The sequence below is a fragment of the Sceloporus occidentalis genome, unplaced genomic scaffold, assembly GCF_023333645.1.
Source record: "Sceloporus occidentalis isolate IW3139 unplaced genomic scaffold, rSceOcc1.0.p SCAF_103, whole genome shotgun sequence".
In the NCBI taxonomy this organism is placed as follows: Eukaryota; Metazoa; Chordata; class Lepidosauria; order Squamata; family Phrynosomatidae; genus Sceloporus; species Sceloporus occidentalis.
In genome coordinates, this window is record NW_028317083.1 from 66,445 (window position 1) to 90,761 (window position 24,317).

The window sequence follows — 24,317 nt, forward strand, 5'->3', positions numbered from 1 at the left end:
AAGAATGGTAGAGGAGTCAACATATGATGGAGCACATCCATTCTTTCCCACCGCACATCATGTCAATACATGTTCGACTGAGGAATGTACTTAGGGGCAAAAGAACAACCCTACACTAAATGTACTCCTAAACACGGGATCCCTGGCATCCTGCATTCTCCAAAGCTGCGATAAACCCTTTCACCAATCTACGGAATAGTAGTCATTTATTCAAACACTTGCTTCAAAAGAGATATTGATGAATATTTTTCTCATAGGTTAAGATGTCATGGTTCACACTTGCTACCAACCACCACCAATCCTAAAATGCAAAAAGAATAAGGAATAATTCTGATGCAGCCTTCTGATGCACCCTTTCCCCATATACATGTAGTAGACCATGTCAAAAATACAGTCGTTCAGTATTGCTTTAGTACAATCGGTGCTGTGCATGCCTGGTTTAGGCTTTATTTACAATGTCACCAGTATCACATAGCAGGGATTGATCGGCAGGTGATAGCGCGCTGCCATTTAATGCACACATAGGTGTTACTGAACCGGTATTTTACCGGCAGACTAAAAACTAGGTTGATGTTTTCTTTCTTTTCAGAAAAAAATACACACCTATCAGACAGAGGAAAAAAATAAGATTGAGTGTTAGAAATAAATTCTTACTTATTATTCTTACTGATTGGCTTATTATATACATTCTGTTTCCCCAATATCAAGCTTGCAGCCGGAGGTAGAATTTCAGCTTCGTATAATCACTAGTCCGCGGTCTCGTGGCTTTTATATTGGCCAAACAGTAGCTCACTTTAAGAGTGATTCCCTGGACAAAATAGTTGACACTGTGTAGCTGACAGAGTCACTAACTTGTCGCCTGTGGCTATATTTAAGATAGGCAGGGCCGGCCCTACAATGGAGCCGACTGCGGCAATTGCCCCAGGCGGCACTTCAGAAGGGGCGGCACTTTGCCGCCCCAAGCGGTTTTTTTGGGGTTTTTTTTGAAGCGGAGGAGAGAGAGAGGGGCACCGAGTGGTTTTCGCTTACCCGCTCGGCGCCCCTCTCTCTCTCTCCTCTGCGGCGAGTTTACCTGTTCGGTCTCGGTGCCGGCTTGTAATGCAGAGCACCGGAAGTGACGTAAATTTCCGGCGCTCAGCATTACAAGCCGGCACCGTGGCAGCACAGGGAGACTCGCCGCAGGACCGTTTAAGGGTTAGTACCGGTGTGTGGTGTGGTGTGGTGTGGTGTGGTGGGGGGGGTAGATAATGCCGCCGCCCCCCCCCCCGGCGTCGGCGGGGGGGCGGCATTTTAAACTTCGCCCCAGGCGGCGTTAAGTCTTCGGCCGGCCCTGAAGATAGGTGCTGCCCTTAATAATTCATTATGATTAAGATATAGTTAGATGTTTGCATAATTTAAGACCATTTTATCTGAAGCGAAGGAGTAATTTTGTATCAGGCCCTAACTGTCCTGACTCGTTCCCCAGGGTGAATGTTGGCAGCCCTTCTTCTGTTTCGAGTATACCTCAGCCCCATTTCTGGATTTTGAGAGACAATCCTGATTTTCGCCTACCATCCTGCTGTCCTGTTAGATGCCTCATGGTCCCATCTTTGAGGACATTGGGGAACATGGACAAGCTGGGGGGATCCTGTGATCTCCCTGACAGAGATGGTCCTACCTCTGACCCTGGCCACTTCCGGGATGGGTTGTGAAGGCTCCTGGGCCACCTGATTTGCACACCTGAAATGTTGAGGGGTATGTTTTCAGTTTGTAAATCTGGTGCAACCTGAGCCACCAGTTTTATACTGATTGGGTACCTGTCACAGGTGAGGGGCAGGAGATACAATAATAACCCAACACATGCAGTCAGACAGCATTCTGACAGAACTCCCCAATTCTTCACACTACACCATCGTACCAAAACCTATTTTCTTTAGAAATGGACATGCCCACAATCCACTCACTGCACGCTTACTATTTGTTAGAAATGAAAGTTTTTTTAACATTATTCATTTCTGAAATTTGGTTAGGGGAGCATGATTTAAGATAAAAAAAAAAGGAAATTGCCATATGGAAATGGGGCAATGTCATTCACTCCTATTACGATAACTAGTTGCCATGGTAACTACTAATAATGTCAAAATGAACACAAAAAGCCACAGAAGTCATCTCAGCATGTATAACAGTTATCAGGATTTCGTGAAATGATTGAGCTTGTGTTTGTAAGTGCATCTGTACCGCCATGTAGGAAAATGTCATTTATTTCTATAAAATTGCTTTTACCCTGATTGATCTTGGATGCAAAGTCAGTAAATAAGAAGTACTAAAATCTGCGATTGCCACGGTGCAAAAATTTAAAGGTGTTGTTCTACCTACTCTGCATTAGAGACATCACCCCTGACACTGTTTAATGCTATAACACTTCCAAGATTGAATTATTTAATCAATCCTTCGCTTGTAATTTTTGCCAAGATCAGTAGCATCACTAGGGTTGTGTCACCCCATAGACATCCTTCTGCACCAGACAAAATACACATATGCACTGTACATACAGCTACATTCTCACACAGTCACACACCCTTATACATAATCACACACACAGTCACATGCACATACTGTCACATACATGCACGCACAGTTACATAGACACACACACAATCATTCACTGCTCTACACGTGTGGGATAAAGACCAGAATGGAGCTAAACATCTCAGGTGATTAAGCCATACAGGCAAAACACATGAGACGGTTACCCCCGTTCTGGTCTTTATAAAGATTGTATTTTTATATCTAACTGGACTTATTTTGAATGCTTTCTACATGATGGTGGAGTGAGTGCTCTATTTTTCTACATGCAATAATTATTATACACTTTTTGAAATTCTTTAAAAACAACATAAGGGGTTATCACCATAGCGGTCAATGGAAGGGTCTTGTTTGCTGGACCATACCATTAGTTGTTATAGGAGAAAACTATCTTCAGCACTAGAATTGTTCTTTATAATTAACTCCTAACGTGTATCATGTATAAATAACAATTCTGGTGCAATTATCACAGGAGTCAATGGAAAGCTCCAGCTAACTGCTCCACCTTTAACACGTTGCATCCGAGTTATTCTTTATACATACCTCCCTATATTTTCCAAACTCCACCCTTTGGACATACAGAGCCCTGAGTAAGATGATGTGTCCTTAGGTGCATTTTAGTGACTGTGCTAATTCTGCATCAGTGTTGGGATAGTCAGTCCGATTTCCCATTGCAATGTAATACAAACAGAGAACAAAGCGAATCTGTCCCGTAAGCTAAAGCCGCACCTTCAAACAGTCAGCACTTGTGCGGCATCCTGCTGGTAACCGTACTGGTAGTGGAGAGAATGTCGGATGAATTCGGTGGGATCTGTCACCTAACCAGCAATTAAAGCACCATAACAAACGGGACATAAAATATTCTTAACATGTACCGTCAAGTTCCTTTGGACAAAAATATGGTGAAGTTGGGTTTTAAAAGGCCAAGGCGTTTATTAAACACGATGGCAAACTGTAATCATGAATTAACAAAATTCAATAAACAGAAGAATAGACTTTCTGTAAACACATAACCAACCAAGCCCAGAGATCTCGCCCATGGAAATTACTGGCTGCCCGGGGACACCTACTTGCTGCCGCCTCCACACCACTGTCCTTACATCATATCCTGACACTCCACTTGTAAAGGAATCACGGCGTAGAAGGAAACAGTAAGACTCAGCACTGTTCTACTTAATGTTAATGGGCTGATTGGGGACATCAGTAATCTCCTTTTTTACCAGCCCATTGAGTAATGGCATTGCAGGGTAAGCCCACCGGGCTGGTGTGCTGAGCTGACTGCCTGAAGACAACCAGCCCCACACTAGGGCATACCTCCCAACTTCACCCCCCCCCCCGATTCCAGTTACTCTCTACCTCCTAGGCCAGGGGTGTCCAACCTGCGGCCCTCCAGCTGCTGCAGGACTACCTCTCCCATTATGCTCCTACAGCTAAGGGGCTAGCTGAGGAGTATGGGAGATGTAGTCCTGCAGCAGCTGGAGGGCCGCAGGTTGGACACCCCTGTCCTAGGCTATGTTCCCGGTGAATCGGGATGCTGGGGCCAGAGTCTGGGGCATAGAGCATCAGTGGCAGACATGTGCATAAATTCTTGACCGCGGGATTGTAGCCTTGAATCCCTGTCTCCTGCCAAGCTCTATCTTGGCAGGATAGAGTGGCAAATCAGGACAGTTGGGAGGTATAACTAACTCCAAACATGTCACTTGCAACAAAACCAGAAAAAGGCTGTATAAAAAAATAAGGGAACCAGAAGATGGGACATTAATAAAACATACTAAACCCCAACACCCTATTACCCCATCCTACCAAAACCACTAACTACTTGGGGAAACTCCCTGCCAAACCTGGTCATGCAGCCTTTCACTATTAGGCGCTGGCCTCTCCTTTACGGTAATATTGCATCAATAGGTTGTAAGCTCTTAAGGGCTGGGCCTCCTTCCATACCAACGCGTCTTGACCTATTGTCCATAGGTATATCAGGTGGACGGCCATCACATCATGAATACATATGGTGCATTCTGCCAGCTCATTCCACATAATTCAAAATCTTTATAAACTTGTTCTGTAGCCAATTCTGGACATGATTCAGACAAAATGTTTCCAGAGAGGTAGGGGGGCAATTCATTCTGCCATCTGTCACTAGCGTACAGAGTTCCACAGTGTGTAGGCTTAAATATATTATAAAGAACATCTTATAAACTATAAAGACGTTTTGGTTTTCTGTTAATTTATTTCACATTTATTTGCTGATTTTGTAAATTGAATTCTATATAATACATATTCAAAATTAAACACATATGTAGATGCTATGTATGTGCCATGCCCAGCAGCCCAAGTGATCTTTTACTTAATGAAGAAGTAAAAAAACCTCAAAAACAATCAAAAGCTACATCCGCTAATGTACAGATTAAGCAAAGCCTACTGAGCCATTAAAAGCAATAGGTACAGTAAGCTTTCAAAAAGACTCTAAAGGCTCCGGTGATAAGACTGACAGTCCGTGATCGGCATCATTAAATAAAACCCGTTCTCCAGCACTAATAAGGCCAAAGAAGAGGAAATGCCTGGATCCAACTTTCTCAATAATTAGGGTATTTGAGAATAAAAAAATCAGTCAAGCTGACTTCCCTTAACAAATCTCACTATTGTAATAATAGCCGAACTCTGATCTGGGCTTGTCATACATCCATGTAATAGGCAGGACTGCCACAATGGCTACAATCCTCTTCTAGAAGGCCCGGATTTATCTTATTTCAGGTTTTTAAAACAGACCGTCTATCCAAAAGAAGTAATGCTTTATAATTCTGGAATCTGCTCTAAAGCATTGTAGAGAGTGAAAATGATGCTCATTTTCTCTACTTCTTTCATTTATCTCTTAAAGTAAAGAAAATAGCAGCCCTTCCAAATAAAGAGCGATTCGGATAATTATTTCGGGTGGGGGAAGTATGGTGTGGGCTGTCTTTAATATGGGGCAAAAAGGGCCATCTACCCCGAGCCCAGACCTTCTGTAGTGGCTCATAAAACCTTTAACTGAGAGTCCACAAGCTATTAGAGGTAAGATAGGTATTTTGCATGGTATCCCCTTTTGTTGTTTAATATATCTGTATTTAACATTTTTATTGAACTGAATGATCATTTAAAACTTTTCAGCATTTATAATTTTTGGCAGGGAGACTTATTTGCCATGTGACACAAAAGCAGGCATTGATAGGTTGGTGGCATAAAAAAAATGGTGAAAAAGTTTCATGTGATTTGTAGTAGGAGTACCCGGTGTTACGTGTCCCTGCTATGTGATAAAAGACAATGTCGTATTCTTTGGGAATGAAGGTGTTAACTCAGTGTTTGCTTTTTGGGTGTTTACCTGAAAAACCTTCTCAGATCTCTACATGGATTAGCAGTAATTGACTAAATGGCTCTACCACCTCCTCCGCCTGGCGAGCAGAAACGCTTCTATTTCAGTCTCGGAGATTTGTCCTTTAAATCGCCTGCATGGCTGAAAGGTCTCGGCTGCCGGATCCGTATCCTGCAAAGATCTTTCTGCACACAGCACTAGCATCAGCTATAGTGTTCTCCCATTTCAACTTTGAACCTTTACTCCCTTTTGTTTCCAGTCAATCACCTAAACTATGAGCACAATAAACTTACGCTGCAATCATTTAGTGTCAATCCTTAAATGCGGAATGTACTGATTCAAACACATGGACTCTAGTGCATATTACTAAATGCATGCCTTCTTTTGCCACTGCAGTTAGACAGTGAGACTGATTCATTTAACTCCGCCCCCACCTGTCAATATTAAAATCAGGAAATGTACTTAAGTACACTTTCTGCACATGCTCTGTAGTGTCCCCATTTTCCATCTCGCTGCTAGATCTAACTTAATTTTTTTTATATAAATATAAATAAATATTCATCCACTCAGTATAAAGTAGAGTCAGCTCTAGGGTATAGTTACTGGGGGATTTGGGTCCTGATTATGTATTGTCCCTCCTAAAAAGAGACATTTGGAGTTATGTTCATGTACAAGAATTCCTGCCGTCCACCACTGGTGTAGTCCTTGTCCTTGATAAAAAATGGTGTCTCTCATTTTAATAGTAAGAGCGATAAGATTGATACAGCAGGTTACATCCAACTTATAAGGCCATTACCATTCTTTTAAATTGGACCCAGTCTAAAGTCTAATAACATAGCATGAAATCAGCACGTATACATGGCTTATACAGTGCAATGATCCAAATCTAAATATTACCGTAACAAATTATAGTGTTGTATAGTAGAGTAGCAGTAGAATTAGCGGGTATGTTATAGGCTATGGCCTTTATTTTGTTGCGCCCATCATAGACGCTCGTTTGCCATGTGATGATGTGTTTCAAGAGTCTGGGACGATTTATAATCATAGCCAAGAACTGTTTGGCATAAACACTTAAAATGACATTGCCGAGTATCCTGGTGTCACCATAAACCAAACATTGGGGTAAAAAAATCTCTTCTGAATAGTGACCTCTGCAGGCAGGAGGTGAGTATTGCATCACAGGAACTTGAAATAGTTCTTAGCGCATGAAAGTAGGGGAATAAATAGATGTATCAGAAATACTAGCAGCAACGACAGAGAGTCCACTAAAGAGAGAGCCCATACCAATAACAGGTTATTTATTTGTAGAGTCCCTGTTTAAAATAATTGGGTTATGAGGACGGTGGTAGAGAAACAAATTCAGAATGGCCATACGTCATGCCCCGAACCAGCGCTCATTTTGGCCTTTAGGACTACTAACCACAGGAGCAATTGAGCAGACCTTACAGGATAAAAGTGGTATAAATGGGAACTAACAAAACCAGTGTCATCTAGATAGTAGCAGAGAACACAATGGGTTCAAAAATAGCTAAACCTGTATTTCCAGTGAGGCGTATGAGGCATGAGCTTACTGAGAGGTAACTGGACAATCCTTAATGGTGGTCAGTTTGATCCATGCAGCGCAGATTTTGCATACGTGCCACTATGAAGTAGTGCCTAATCTGTAGCATGGCCCCTACTTCCAGGTTCCTTCGTGTTTTGGAATAAAAGATGCTGTGGCACATCTTTCCCATGACCCCCATGTTGTAAGCTCATTTACAAGCGTGCGGGCTCTGTGTGTCTTAGAGCAGCCATCTTAACTTCCTGATCTCAGGATCTGCGTTATAATTCTTCCCCATCAAGGGGATGCAAAAAACAAGGCAGTTGTTAAAACATGAAGTAGCAGACAAAAGCGGCCAAGACCGAATAAATCCACTGTCTGTGCAGCATCTGTAATAAAAAAAACCACATAAATTTTCTAAAAAAAAAAATGGAAAAGCATTCATTTTCATTTATTGCAAACAGAACAATAGATACTTGTCTCGATTGCCACAGGGGACATGTGGGTGTGGCTGATGTTAGTCCTGCCTGTGCCCCGCAAGCAGAAGTGGGTGTGGCTATCCTTAGCCCCACCTTTTCCCCCAAGCGAAATTGGGTGTGGCTAGTGTTAGCCCTGTCTGTGCCCTGAAAGCACTAGTAATATTAGTACCAATAAGGCCTGAGCATGCTCTGCAGGTGTCCTGCGTACACAGCAGTTGTTTTATTACTATAGCTTATATCCACTTGGATTGGATTGTGAGCTCATGTGCGCAGCCCTCATAAGCCCAGCTTTCTTGAACTTGACAAGATCAAGGGCAGGGTCCTGACCTCCTGTTGTATCTGCATATGTAAATGTATTTGATGAATATGCTTAAACGAATGATGTCATACACGCTGATCAGGTGTTCTAGCTGGGGTCCTACTTACCCTGTGAGACTGGCGAGGGGGTAACTTTGGTTGTAATGGGTGAAGTGTGAGTTTCGGAATCTTTTATCATTACTCTGGCGCCATCAAGTGCCTGACTGAGGCTCTGCAGCTGCACGGCATCGAGCTGCTCACGCTGTGCATCCGTCACCTTGGCTCCATTTTCAGGACCAAGGCTCACAATTTGCTCTGGCGACAGCTCCTTCAAAAAAGGAATTGGCTGTTATCACGGGGTTTTCTTAAAATACAACCCAGTACCTGATAAGGTCCCCCAGCAGAAGTGGCAGATGTTTATACAATAAGGAAATTTAAACATGCGTGATTTTGGAAAAAGAGCAGAGATATGATGGAGATGGAGATGGGCGCTGGAGTAAACTGAGAAGATCAGGTGGAAGCAAGAAGGGATAGTTCAATAAGGAACAATTGTTAAGAAAATTCCATGATCTATGTTAGACCTATACATGTAGGAGTGCAGACATCTTTAAAATAAATAAAATCTTCAAATCAATACCTTGAAACTGTCAGCGGGGATGTATTTAATAGCATCAGGATGAATATAAGGCATCACGCTTGGATTCAGTGACCTTAAGTCCTCTTTGTTTAAACCAGCTAAGAGAGAAAGAAGGACGTGCGGATAGAACGGTGAATTCCAGCAAAATACGTAACTGACAGGTAGCGGTTTTACATTCATTGTCACTGGCGTTTGTTTGGAAAATATAGAATATGTGATTTTTAAGGCCCTTGGTTTTTAAAGGTTTCGATTTTTTAGTTATTTCAAGGCCCTTGGTGGTTGTTTCGGTCAGTAACTGATCTGTTGTAGGGAAAGAAACCTACAGGACAGAAGATCTGGTTTAAGTTTTTCCACGAGACATGAATATTTAGAATTCGGTATCTGGCATATGGTGATATTTGTAGAACACTCTACAGATTATAGCTTTCATTATTTAATATAATGAACTAAAGGTCCCTAGATTATTATTACTACTTTTCATGAAACTAAGGGAAAACATGAAGTATATCCGTCAGCAGCATTTATTTTGTTCCTATTGTGTCCTCTCTGTGCTCCGTCAATCTAATCTGATGCAAATCATTCATACCTTAGCCATACAGCAAGTAGAGCGCGAGTACTTAGTGCTTAATATCTAACCTACTAATAAAAAACAGATACGCTATTTCTGTTATTTCTTTTCTCCGTCACTATTATTGTTAAATAAGAAGTTAGGAGGCCAGTATTAAGCATACCAATATTATTTAATTATCCAAAATATCAAAAGGACAGACTAGGGAAATAGGAAGGGGTTCTCCGGCTGCAGAAGGTTAGGGGTACAAGGTTCTAGATTTCAGGAACCAGTTGGGTGTAAGCAATAGTATCGGCTATTAAAGGAGAACTGGGGGAAATCCATTACCATTCTTTGATCGTCGGGTTTATTGGTACCCCCTGCCAGTTTGATGCAGGGTGTATAACAATCACTGGCGTTACAGTACGTGTTATGGGTATAAGTCTATAGTTTTGGAGTGACTGCAATATGTGTTAAATATTTATACTGTGTTAATATAACAGGTGACGATGGCCTAGAACATAGCTGAGGTTCCAGATTTCTGTTACCTGCAATATGTGCGATGTCATGGAGAACAGATCGGTTCCATGTTTCAGGCTCTCCATATATCATCTCTGCTTTCTGTTTAAATTCTTGCAGAATATTCAGGCTGCAGGGCAGAGATCCGATCCTCGATATAACAGCCCTGCAAGGCAATATTCAATAGAGAATTGAATATACTCTATATATAAAATATATTTATTCAGACCAGAACTTCCAAAAACACAACACACTGAGACTTGTCCTCAGCAAGTGATGCTGCTATAATTGTTTTAGGCAGTCTTTAGTTGACATCTTTTATTGGACCAACAGAGAAAAAGATGTAGAATCGCATATGCTTTTGGGTCCTGATGTCTGATGTCTCTTCTTTTTTTATCAATATAAAGTATCAACTTGAACTAAATGCTCCATTTTCTCTTGAACTAATACAGCTATATCCAGTTTGTCTTATATTCTAAATATACATCAAGCTCACTTCATTCTTGGATGAATTTACTAAAATGTAAGTACCCAAGAACTACTTACCTAAACTCTGTAGTTGGGATCTGGTGTATTTGCTGTGGATCAGCTGCACACAACGTGCCCCCAAGTCCCGCCAGCTCAAAACTTTTCAGATTCTCCATGGATTTTGTAGAGTCATTAAGAAACCCTTGAAAAATGCACCTTGCCTGTAAAAAGATAAACAAATCTATTCTCTGTCAGTCTGAGGCAGAGTCATATAATATGCTGGTTTCATGTAAAACACAAGTTCCTCAGACACCATAAAACACCAGGTTTACTTCTGGCCTTATATTAGAAATAAAATACTCCTATCGCCCCTGAAGAAGCCCAGTAAAGCGAAACGCGTCTAATATGTTTTCAGATTACATTGTTGTTGAATAAACTGTGTATCTGAGATTATTACTGACCCTACTATTACTTTCTTCTTAATCGCTCGCACCCGTTCCAATTGTCCATTTGTTTTTTGTAAGTGTATGGGAACACACTCCCTGATATTTGCTTAATCTTTCCTCTTTCCTACTATCTACCATCTTTCTTTCCTCCCCTTATTCCAGTCTATATTGTCTATATTGTAACTCACCTGACCTGCCGTCCATTCCCCCTGCTGGCCGAGTACTGAAACTGCATCTATGGAGCTTAAATCCAGCAGGTCTATTTCAGATTCGCTCAGAGCTGTTATGATGCGTCCTAGGGATGTCATATGGTAACTCTTCCAATCTGATGGTTCCCCCCACACCTTTTTAAGAAACGCACGTTGTAAGATTACCCAACACTTTTTGTGTGTTGCTTCCATTTTAAACACATTTGAACACATATGAAAATGACATTCTGTACCTCTTTGGCTTTTTCCTTCAGTACATAGAGTTGAGGCCGCTTTAAGTTTCTTATAGAGCCGAGGATGTGCACAGCCCTCGTGAAGACTTCTCTGCCAATGCACTGCAATTCCACTGTGGACCAAAAGACGTTGGCTTCTGCTAGGATCATGATCTCATCAGCCGTAGGCGATATGATCCCTGCACAGTCTGCGCACGAAAAGGAATAACGTGTATTTTGTGCTTCTATTATATAGTAATATATATAACGACTTTATTGAATTAATTTAAAATTTTATTTAAATAACTTAAATACAAATTAAGCATTTAATAATTTAATATTTATTTTTTTAAGATTTTTTAAAGATTTAATGATTTAAATAAGATTTAAGCAATATTTTATAAAAAAAACAAAAAAAAACATTTTATTAAGGGCTGTTGAGTGCTACCAATACATCATTTTCCTAGTGATCTACAAAGCTGATTAAACCAAAAAATGATTTTAGATCTTAGCTAAACGTCTAAACAGGTCTCCAATACAATTCTTCTATTTCAAGTGAAATAGTTCACGCCGTTCTATATCTGAAAAGACATTTTGTCTGAACTTAGCGAAACAATGAGGCTTTTCAGCATCAGAAAGAATAGATTAAAAATGTCGGCTTCATGACGTCTCCACACCACGTGGACAAGGTAGGTTAAAAAAGGTTTACCTGCTGAGTGATGAGGAACAGAGGTATTACGAACTGCATGGAATATCGCTGATAAAATCCCTTTATTCAAAGGAATTTCTACTGTTTCGGATACCATCTGCATAACTGTACCCTTGAACTTTGCGGAGCGGGCCGAGCCAAGAAATTAGGAAGAAAGGAGACAGTAAAAATAAAAAAATAGGGGTATACGTGACATATCACATTTAACAGTGTTTGGGTGATAACCCCTGGTATTTATGTTAATGCCATGACATTTTCCCTTTGCTCCCGGATGGTTAACTGTTTATTTTAGGAAATTCCATTTTATTTTCACGGCCAGCCTTTGAAGAAATCTAATACAGATGAATTAAAGATGATCTTCAAGTTTATTGTAAACAATTGTAATCCTAGTTTACCTTGAAGGTGCTGTCTCAGCTGTTGAATTTAACATTTTTGTAATTAAATGTGACATTTGAAACCTGATTCCTAATACTGTTGGATGCCTAAACCCCTTTTAGAGATATATGGCCTTATACATTTTTTTTCAGGGGATATCATCCAGCTGCGTCACCGGGACCACCTACCAGCATCTCGAAGAGGGAAGGCTCAGGATGGCTGGATCCTGGATGTTGGCAGGTATGGTGATCTGATCTCTGATATTTCCCAACTGGCACATAGCGCAGGGGTGCACCACTGGGCCTGATCACCTAAAAGTGCGATCTGACCCCACGTTATGCTGCAGATGGGATGCCTAGTTACCCCAGCCTGGAATAACACTGTATTATGTATATATGGATACAATAGATTGTAAGCTTGCAAAACCAGGGCCTCCTTCTTCTTCACGTCTTTTCATGTTATTGTTAATTTTGTATATTGCCAATTTTAATGTTACTGTTAAACTTCATCTATTGTTATAATGCTACCAAATCTGCTGGCGCACTGTAAATAAACTGTAATTTCACAAATATAAAGGGTCAAGGTTATCCTGCATTTACTAATTGTCCTTATTCTCTTAGACTTGAAATGGATATAACAGACATTGGCAAGACATAAAGGACTGATAGATACCTTCTTTAACACTCCCGTGAACTCATTTTTTGACAACAGACCCCAGAAGGATACCAAATCCTGCACTGTCTCAGACGTCCAGTTTGACGGGTCTCTAAAAAAACCCCATACAAAACGGAAAGACGAACACGAGAATGAGAAGTGTTTGATACAAACAATATATTTAGATATTTGCAAAAAATATCCAACGCACCCATAATGTTCCAGAATCTTTTGTTTAATTTCTGTATTTTGCTCAAGGCTGAGGCTTGTACACTTCTTTAACAGATGTATTGTAGCTGCGACCACATCTGTCGCTAGGCCGCTACGTATGGTGCTTGGCGACAAATGGCAGATGAGGTTCCCAAGTACGTCTAGCTGGTAAACGTCAGAAATAGAATTATTCTGGAAAAAAGGAAACTTTAGTGTAACCCAACTGCTCTGCGTCTGCACATAATCCATCTGGTTTGATCGCTTAGCAATTCTTATGAATATGTTCCGGAAGACTAAAACTCACCCAACCCGGCACCTGATGTGGGTGTCCCTGTGGAACGGGGCAGAATTACTGGGGTAGGATATGGGGGTCTCTAAAAGTATCAACATACTCACCAGGCACTGGTGGACTTTGCTAAGCACCATATTCTGCTTCTGGGTATTCAACCCCAAATTCTTTAGATCCAGCTTTCCAAGGCCTTTTAGCAGCGGTCCACATGGAAGAGGATGGGATGCAAAATATCGTGAACTAAAATTTAAAGGAAATGAAGCCAGTTACCATCAACAATATAGTTATAATCAACTCCTCAATTTGCATTTAACAGAAGATAAAATGAAAAGACATTGCTTTGAATGCTTACGGCAGAACTGCTAGTAGGAATGGCGGTATGGTTGCTTGCGAAATCTTCCAATATTTCCAAGCCAGACAATGTATCTAAACATCAAAAGAGATTTGTCCAAATATTCAGAGCAATTGTCATAGTTAATCATTGGAAGAGATTTAATGTGGGTCTAAAGAAAAGCGTGTGAGATAAACCCCTTAGTGACAAAGCCCGTACATGTACGGGCTCAAAATGCATTGTTTTCAATGGGTATAGGGACCGCCCATTGTCCTTAAGGGGTTAACAAGCAATACTGGGCTCCTTAGACATGCGGACTGGTTGGAATGGTACTCTTTGCAGCCCTAATTTCGATGCCAATGTTATATATATCCATGGGTTTTTGTTGGCCAGGTAACAAGAACTCATAAGCCATGTTTTAGATGTAGAGAGCAGTTGGCTTGAGACCACTAGACAGGATGGTTGGCCATTATGCATGAATATAAAAACACAATAGGAAAGACTAGATGAAAGATCTGGTTCCATAGTAGCTGGGCGAGGGACATTGCTGCTTCTCCTACAGTTTCGTACCTCCTAACACTTGAAACTTAAAACAAAAAATGTTTTAATTATTCAATTTAATTTAATGGACAATGCTTTTTAGATCAGGGAAGGAATAAAGTACAAAGTGATTTGTGTCCCTAAAGAGGTATACTGGTATTTTGGTAACACCACACTCCCCTCCCCAGTCTCTTCTCATCATATTATTACAACCATTTAGACTAAATGGGTTAGATCCCGAAGGCCTATCTTTGTTAATTAATACAAGATGTTTTACCTGATATGGAGAAAGTAGGTGAAGATTCTTTTCCAAGAGCTTGTAATGATTTAGGAAACTGGGTTTGCTCATATGGCCAATCTGCTCACACGTAATACCTTCCACCATATGCCCTGTACTGGAAAAAAAGTCGTCTGGATCATAAACCAGTAAATATGGCTGGTGCAGTAGTCCAGTTGTTATAAAAAGGTAGCCAAAAAAGCATGCAGGGTCAGTCATGGAAATGGCGTCGGGGAAGTGGCAGCTCGGATAAATAACAGAAGGTGCAAATATTTTATTGCATTGTTTTTTTGCTTTGTTTTAGTTTTTTGTAAGGTTTTCCTAGGTTTATTGTTTTTATTATTGGCTGTACACATGATACTTGTATATATGCGGCTAATTCTGTTCATGGCTGTGTCCTCTACTGGATGGCAGCATGTCTTCTATATGATATGTATGTATGTTCTGCCTTGGAGTAAGCTCAATATCTATAACTAGGCATTTACGGCAATACAAAACCTTTTTCTTTGAATAATGAAATTATAGCAATAAACAAATTTAACAAAATGTTACATTACCTCAACAGGTCCACCAGAGGGGACTTACGAGACATGATTTCAAACAAGTGCAGGGCCTGAAAAAGAAGACTAACTTATAATGAGGAGCTATTTTCAACTCAATCATTTCAATTTGTTTCCTATCTCTTCTGGTTCCGTATTATAGTACTTTTAGATCATCTGCAGCTTCACAAAAGGTTGGCTTCACATTAAAGCCAGAAACAGGAATGGGTGAGTTGGCGATGGCAGAGGATGCACCGAGGTGAGGCTGAGGAGGACTCTTGCCTGGCACACCAGGTCTGTGCATGAGGCAAGCCAAGCCACCTCTGGAGATACAGGCCCTTCGTGTATCAATACCCAGGGCCCAATAATAAACAGGGGCAACAAGGATTATGTTTCACAGCTGACACATTTCTAGTTATAAGATCCAGCGTGAAAAAAGTATAGTGCCTAACATGTTCAAACTAGAAGTGTTTCACCCAAACTGCTGTTTCCCAGTGGTCCTCCGGTTTTACTCTTTGTTGAATGAGTGCGGAAGGGCCTGTGGGTTAAACACATAGTTACCTGACTCTTCCTCATCGTCTTGTCCTTTAGGACTGCAACATTCAGGTCATGTTCTTCAAATAAATTCAAAAGAGGGACTTCTTTAAAGAACTCTCCATTCATGTCTAAGACAACTGAAGAGAAATCTCCAGAAGACAGCACCTAATTCCAAATACACAAATGGGACATCTGATTAATGTCAATGTAACATGTAAGGTTTATCCTGGACTGCTCATCTGTAGACAGAAAAATATAGAAGACGCAACCTGAAATATAAAGAACAGCAGGACTGACGAGAGCAGAGATGAGCATTAAAAGAATACAACTTAAAGCTGTGCAATTAGTATGACATACACAGCTTTAAATGGGCACACCAGCCATCGTATGGCACTCTGATTTTAAATAATAATCTAGGTTGTTTAAGGAAATTGGAGAAATTTCTTCTAAAATGGAATGGTTACATGAAATCTATAAGAAGAACACAAGTGCTTTTTGCGCCGATCCAAGGTACCTTGCTTAAGATGGCTTCCTTCTGCGCTGGAGATAGACCTGAGCCATACTGGTTAAGTCCAACTTTCAGAGCCATTAAGAGCTCCCGTGGGTTCATATCGTAAAATGACTGAGCACTAATTCCAGACGCAAGTTCCCCCAGTTGACTGATATTGGAAAATGTTAAAACCTATGTCCAAGAGATCAAATGAGCGTGAAAAATATGTAATTTGATTATGTCAGAAACGTTCTCAACAAAGGCAACCACTATAGAGTACACAACTTCCATGAGCTGTAGAGAGTAAAATAACCAGATAACTAGCCTTACCTTTTCAGACTGGAGATATTTGGCAGTCAATACCCTGATCTGACTCTTGGTCCACCCTGAAACTTGTTGAAGTGTCAAGATAGCCCCCTGCACAGCCTCGGGTGAAAGTGATTCCAGCTCGGACAGAGTCAGGCCAACTATAGCATCTGAAAGGGATCCGAGGCTCTCATTCAGCGTCTGGTTTAACATCGCAATCTGGAGAAACTCAGACTTCAACTGTAAAGTGCCACAAGGACACAAAAAGATACATTTTGAATGAGACAATTCATCTTAACTAAAGTTATTGTTTTTCACTTGTGTATTTTGCCCCCGCAGGTCATAGAAGACCCTCTTGAATATTTAAGCCACTACCACAGTGGTCAAGTTTTTAAGATTAGTTCTTTTAAATTGAAATACAGATGTGGTCTTTGTACTGGGCCGACATAAAAAAAAGTAAAGTCAAGACTTCAGATGGAAGACACCTTTGCGGTCCCAAATATTTATATGTAATAATGTTATAAAAGGTATTCACTGCATTTATACAAATAATAATATAATATTAAAAGTAATATTTCTTTTAATTTATGAAGATACACTTAAGTGATTTAGTTTTAGCACATGTGACACAGATGCTTTTGAGATCTTAATTGTGGACATGCATCATGTAGGATATATTATATTGGATAATTAAGCAGATAATTAAGTTAGATAATGATATCAGAGCACCTTCTGTACTTCAGCATGGTAGCTCCTCAGCTGGTTGCACTTGATCATTTGATGCAGCAAAGCTCTGGCCACTGCTGGGTCCAGCTGTTGAACATCATCATAGAAGCAAACAAGCAACCCAAGCCTACAAATTATAGGTAATCACATATCGGTGTCTTTGTCATAGAACGCTTGTACAAAACATATTCTGCACTTTAGACCATTGTTGTCCAACTGGCGCAGCTGAAGTCCCGGGTTTAGCCATAAGGACAATGGTTGTGTGGTCTTCACCTGTCCTTATAAAGCTGTGTAGGGTCTGTTTTCTGCCATTTTTTATTTCATGGTGCCGGGGTTCCTGGGTATATGCTTCTTAATTGTACGTGACAATATGAAACACATACAAAGGTTTATGAGACACTTCCTAAGATTTCTTTGGAATTTGTAGTTATGGAACTCAAATTTATGGGAAGAAATTTGGGCATTTAATAGTTCTGAGCTGTGGTTGATCAATATTCCTTCAGACCAACAACACGTTTACTATTTATTCACTTTGTATTCTCGTTTTCCAATTGATGTTGTGATCACCACATGACATCACTGAACTCTGACACTAAGGAAGCATGTAATTATGAGATGTTCAAATTGTAATCAACACCATTTTTTTTCTTGAAGAACACTGATAATTTATCATATGGATATTTATGGATATTTATCCAGCATCTAAATAAAAACGTGCTGCAATCTGATATCATTTTTGGATGCTACAAAGAGATTTTATAAATCTTTACACTCTATAACACTCACAACTGCATCTAACCGTAATGACCTTTATGTATAATGTTTTACCTGTATATGGTTGAAATGTTTCTCATATCAAATCCTGAGGAGCTTATAAGTTCCAGGAAAGCTTTTGCGAGGTCTGGTGCAATGTCATATACGGTGTCCAACTGCTTCGTAGCATTATCACAGCTGATAAACATTCGTATCTAGGAATGAAACAATATATCACAGATTAATGTTCCTGCACACCCAAGCGCAGTCCTGCAAGTCACACGAGAGCACAATGTGCATCTGATGTATGCATTGTGGTTATGGCTGGTACAGCATAATAGGAGTTGTAGTTGCACAACAGCTGCAGGGCTACCCAATTGGCTACTGAATATCCCAGATACATTAAAGTTTAAGAAGTCCAATCTACATCATCTATGTACTATAAGTTTCAAGCCGAAGATCTGGGCCACTGAGTCAGACATTTTTAATGTGACGTGATCCATGCCATTACTTTTTGTATGTCCAATAGCAGTTTTTGGGTAGATCTTGTTATAATTCACAAAATGGTAGCACCAATGTTTCATTTGTGGTTGTGGTTACTAGTGGGAGATGGACTGGGAGTGAGCTGCTTTCTACATCTTACGTTTTGGATATTTCATAGGAGGTGCAGAAGAATGGACTCAACATTCCAAATCAATTTAGAATAAATTTTCTTCTAAAAGCATTCTGCTTGCCTCATTAATATGTATTTTCCTGATTTCTTCTAGTGGTAGGAGGACCATGTATCTACTCAAGATCCAGAGGTTTTCAGCGGTGACCCATGATGAGGATTCATTGACATCTGTGAACATATATTACTTTGTTTATTATGAATTGTTTTTAGGAGATGAATTAAGACATAATAAAACTTTTAATAAAACATTTTTTGGGTGAAATGTATTACAATATCATAAAAGCAATCAAAACAAGACCCCTTAAGATGTCATGGACACATGGACAATGTCTTGAGGATTCAGAGAAGCAGTTTAAGAAGTATCTGAGAAAGGTTTAGGTTTATGTTAAATTATGGTATATTATTATTATATTCTTTCTATTATAGCTGAAGAAGTACTGTGCTCATCAATGGTTACTCACAGTCATTAAAAACAACAAAACTTTTGTAGCATTATTTTGGAAAGACCTTCTACAAAAAAGGATCCCCTGACTAGTGCTATAATGATTAGGATCAAGATAAAGGTCTAGGTATAGGCAAGACCAAGGAGGTCTACATTTGGAGTCATCAATTACTTGTATCAATCAAAAAGGTACTCAATGGTACGATACAATTTATTTCATTGACGAAACAAAACAAAAAAATACAGTTCACTACAATATTGCACGTTTTTTATTGTAAACAAGTAACTTGCCGTTACTCGTATGAGTATTTTGGAGGATTTGAGTCATCCATTCATAGAGGGCTCTTCGTTCATTTGCTGTGATCTTGTCATACAGTTCCTTGAACACAGATGACCTAAATGGGGAATACCCAGTCATCAGTATATATCACTCATGTAGGCTCAGTAGGACCTGAGATGATCATTACTGTGGGCGTTAGTGTTGATGGAACTTCTGTGAGTTCCATTACTGTTATATATATACACTCAATACCCAATATTGGTTATATTTCACAATATGTTATGGGTGGTCTGGCACCATTATTGATGCCTGCCTTCTTTGTTTCAAATGACCGGTTTGTTTTAATAATTTGGGGCCTTACAGATTTCTGAAGGGCTCTTCTGGTAACTCAGACGGTAGACTTGCTATCACATCTGCTTGTAGGTAGCTCTCTCCGAACATCCGTATGACTTGGCTCAGTATGTCCACACAATCAGCTGAGGTCAGGACTGGAAGACACTTCTCCAAGGTTATAAGAAATATGGTTCGGTTTCCCCCAGGGCACTGAAAAACTTTGTCTCGTAGTGTCTCAAAATCCAGGACAATATCCGCCACATCCTAAAGAAGTAGTAACAAACGTATTGGGTTCTTTTGTTATGACACAGCTCATTCTATCTAAATTGGACAGAAAGGAAAGAAGATGTAGACGAGGGAGGTGGAACAGCCCGTGCACACGTGCCAAGGTTGGTACAGTGCTGTTAGGGATAGGATTTAGTAAGGTAGTTGATACAGAACCCTGTTAAAGGAATGAAGTGGGTGTTGTTTATCTGATCTGTTTGTGAAAAATCTAATTACAAGAAAGAAGCTATACAGCCATTTGCTTACAGAAGATATAATCAGAGCCAACGGTATTGAAAATGCTAGGAAGTAGCAATAAAAAACATAAGGGAGAGAAGAGAAAATGAGAAAAAGAAGCAGATGTGGAGTAAGAAGTATTACACCATTTATTTTTTGGAAAACAAGGAAGGAAAAAGCATTCTTCCTAACATCTCAAAAGATCAGCGAGGGACAATTTGATTCAGGGCTATGGTGAGAAACGTGGTCAATGGCAGGATTCACCAAGAGTTTTTATGTGATTTTGTGACACAGTGAAAGCTGGATTTAAATAATGACATATTCTATGTACGCAATTTAATTTCTTGAACATTTTTCTTTTATTAACACAGACTTGTCGTGGCTTTTACGGCTATTTGTACACCGCTGAACTTTCATCTAGAAACATCTAGAAAGGAGAAAGAGGAGAGAAAAGGGGGGCTCGTGATAAAATGAAGGTGGAAAGAGACAGACTTTTCTCAGCGCACAGATTTTATTTACTCACAAAGTGCTCCTTTTTACCACCAAGGAGATATTTCATTGTTAGCTGAAACTGCTCAGAGTCAAGTTTTTGTAATTCTGACCGGAGAAACTTGGGATCTTCAGAAATATTCTCCAGGTATTGGCTCGCAGATGTCTATAAATGAAGAATATGTAATGACATACAATGCCAGCTGACAGCGTTGTTATAATATTATATATATAATATTATATGATTTTGACAAAGTATGTATATTCATTCCCTTATTTTTCTACATCTGCCTTACCTGCAAACTGCTAATAGAAAATACATTTTGAGATGCTAAATACATCCCAACTTTCTCGATTAAGTCTGGGGTCCACGCGCTATTGTTAGAACTGCAAAAAGAAAGCAAGACATCATTTCAATTTTTTTTTTTCTTCACTTTATAAGATGTGTAGGGCACTTGCTCTTGCGAGGGGCAAGACTAGACCTAGACAACCTTACATAGACAGCATAGACAGGACATAGGAGGGTGAGCTTCCATAGCCACACAATGATTCTCTGCCTGGAGAAAGCCAACGTGACCGGGAGACCCAGGGAAGTCCTGTCCCACCTGGAGACTCTGAGTTAAACCCCAAGAGCCCAGTTTCTCTACAGTTGAGCTCCATCACCTCCACAATGTACGGATTCCCTCCTTTCCTCAAAATTCATCATACCCAGCAAACCCTGTTACTAAGCTTCCCAATTTTCCACCAACCTGTACCATTCTTGCAGGATATTTCACATTTACTCGCTTTAAATGGGTTAACTTTAATATCCCTAACAACCTGCTCTGTCCCACCGACACAAGCTTGTGATGTACTGGATCTAATAAATTGGCAAACATCATAATGTTACCTCTGGGATTGCAGAATGTCGAGAAGGCCTGTAAGAGAGACAAGTACAAGTTAACCATTTTCATTGACATTACTCAATGGGGAACTGTCGCTTCCATAGATTTTAATATAACCAATTCCATTTATTTTGGGGTTTAAAAGCAGGGGACTAATTTATAATAAGGAGGATTAGATTTGTGGCAAAATGTGGCAAAATCAGAATATCAATGAATATCCTGTCCACAAGTCATCTGCCACCAGATAGGGGAGAAATAATTCACTGGGTGCAAAAAAACATGTAGGTCTTGAGAACAGGAGGTTCTGATGGCTGCTCTCAGGGTGTTTGTGAGGTTACTGCGAGGTGCAGTTCAACTAAACCTTGAATAATTAAGTTTATGAAACATAATATTAGGTAGGGTTTTTAGCTATAAATTCTGAATACTATTATAAGAACTGTGTTGATTAACATTGTTACGCTGAAAAAGAATATTAAAGATTATCTATTTACCAATCAGGTATTTTCCAGATAATATTTCTTTCTGGGTAGAAAAAAAAATATTCATTTTTTACAAAAATTGACATCAGATTAAAAGATATTGAAAAGATATAAAATAATATATTTAGAATACTGACCAGTCCAGCGAGCAGCTGAAAAGGCAAATCTATAAAATAAAAAGTACATTAAATGAAAGTAAAAATCAAAGTATCAAAAGTTTCATAAAACATTGCATATAAATCTAGGGAAAGGTTTTGACATTTTCTGGAGTATCGCACAGATGACTTGTTGCCCTGGGGTGAGGTCAGACTCATTTTAATGGCAGAAAGAACTATCCGGTTGTGAAGACCAAGTCCGCTTATGGACCGGCTTCCAGAGGAGATCCTTCCACTGACCAGCGTCCTTTTTATCCAAATAGCAGATACTTTTGGATGGGAGTGCCTGTGCAAATGTGAGCTGAATGGGATAAGCTGTGACCCCCTGAACATCACCAGGATATTATTATTATTATTTTTATTATTAATATCTTTTATTTATATAGCGCCAACAATTTACACAGCGCTCATGTGTGAATAGAGGTAGATTGGAAGGCAGGTGTGGATGGAACCTAATTGAGAACTCAAGAAAGTTCAAGTATGATGATCTCTTGCTCTTAGTTGCGCTGCACCAAGTCAAACATATTTACTAATTCATTAAGATTAGCAGCCAAGACTGGAACAGTTAAGATGGAACTGGAAAATGGCAAAATTACTACTACTTGCACTTGTCTGTGTGATGATCCATTACTGGACGACAAGAACAGCTTCACTCAGTGGAGTAACAGCGTAGTGAGGGCCGTCTGCTTCAACAGTCCTTCCTATATCTATTGGTGGGCACGATGGTGATGCAAGAACATTGGGAGTGGTGGAGATCTTTACTTGCTCTTTACTTGACAGCTCACTTTGTCCATGATGACGCCGGCATATGATGCCATAACACAAATGGTAGACACCCCTACAAACATCAATGAATGGCCCCATCGTTAAGCTTGGGGATCTATAACCCATGTAGTGGAACTTACATGTTCACAGCTATATTACATAAGATATACATTCAGGGTTAGGTGTCATCTAAAGGAATGTGATCTCCCTGCACAGGAGAGGCTGTCGGGACCAACACATTAAAGGTTAAGGCCCCTGAGTTATATCCTTATACTGTCACTGACAGACTGAGCAGTTTGTGCCATAGAGGCGAAGGTTTGCTCCTTTAATCAGTAAGCACCAAACAGATATGATACGTATGATAACCTTGTTCCCGGGTTTATTAACAATGCATGCGACAATACATTCTGTTAATATTCCTTCTGCAAATAAGAGATAGCCAGAAAATCTATAATTCAGTAGCACCGCATTTTTCATTGACGTTGAGAATTCAGGAGCAGTAATTCTTCGCTGCGGTATCACACTTGGCTTCCACACTGATACCTAACCTCTACAGAGCTATTTCACGGGGGGTTTTAATAGTGACGCTAACACTCGTAGCAAACAGCAATCATACAATGAGATCCATAAAAACGAGATTCTGTCACATTTACTGTTGTATGTTGGTCTAAGGAAAGTAAAACATTTAAAGAGTTTTTTTAAAGCAATATTCTGAAGGGAATCCCACTGATATAAAAATCATGAAACTCATGTTTGTAGAACAGCCCCTGTCTTAGGAATGACCTCAACCTCGCGATTGAATAAGAGAGACCATTCAAGTGTTACACAGGAGACAGATCTGAGAGCTGCACACAATACTGCACTGGAAACCCGGCCCTTCGGCAACTCAATAGAAGACATTCTGCGGAGATTTCCCTGGGTACCTGGAACAGGAGAGCTCCGGACAGCTGCAAACTCTGGCAGGATGAAAACCATCAGCAGGGGACAAAGCTTCAGTTCTATGCCCATCCTAAAATCAAAAGGGCATTTATGCAAAGAGTGGATAAAAGGAACAAAGAACGGGGAGGGGGTTATTAACAATCCATAAATTATTATATCTTGAATGGCGTTGAAGAGAATTGGCACAATATCTAGCCTTGATTGTCTCACGTTTCCCCAAAATAGGACTCTACATAAAAGGACACAGAAAGGATCCAGGCAAGGTGTTAAAGCTGCCCAAAAGACTCATCATCCTAGTGGCAAAATATGGAATAGCAAGTAGGACCTACACCTAAGGAAAAGAGGTTCCTGGTGGCCCAAAATCTCAAAATCATGC

The 24,317-nt window shown here is 40.0% G+C and overlaps 1 protein-coding gene across 1 annotated transcript; it reads right to left on the minus strand.

Moving 5' to 3' along the window:
• Positions 1-266: 266 nt before the first annotated feature.
• On the minus strand, positions 267-23,101 carry LOC149283458 (otoancorin-like). The gene is made up of 23 exons (XM_089497424.1): positions 22,869-23,101; positions 21,016-21,106; positions 20,754-20,885; positions 19,758-19,993; positions 19,414-19,511; positions 18,736-18,842; positions 18,077-18,216; positions 17,252-17,375; positions 16,547-16,762; positions 16,241-16,408; positions 15,751-15,891; positions 15,208-15,263; positions 14,651-14,768; positions 13,855-13,928; positions 13,610-13,742; positions 13,330-13,405; positions 11,287-11,474; positions 11,033-11,188; positions 10,477-10,619; positions 9,960-10,096; positions 8,865-8,962; positions 8,357-8,555; positions 267-301 (listed from the first exon to the last, which is right to left on the minus strand). Exons 1-23 carry the CDS (start codon positions 23,099-23,101, stop codon positions 267-269), a joined length of 3,099 nt encoding a protein of 1,032 aa, XP_089353550.1.
• Positions 23,102-24,317: the final 1,216 nt, after the last annotated feature.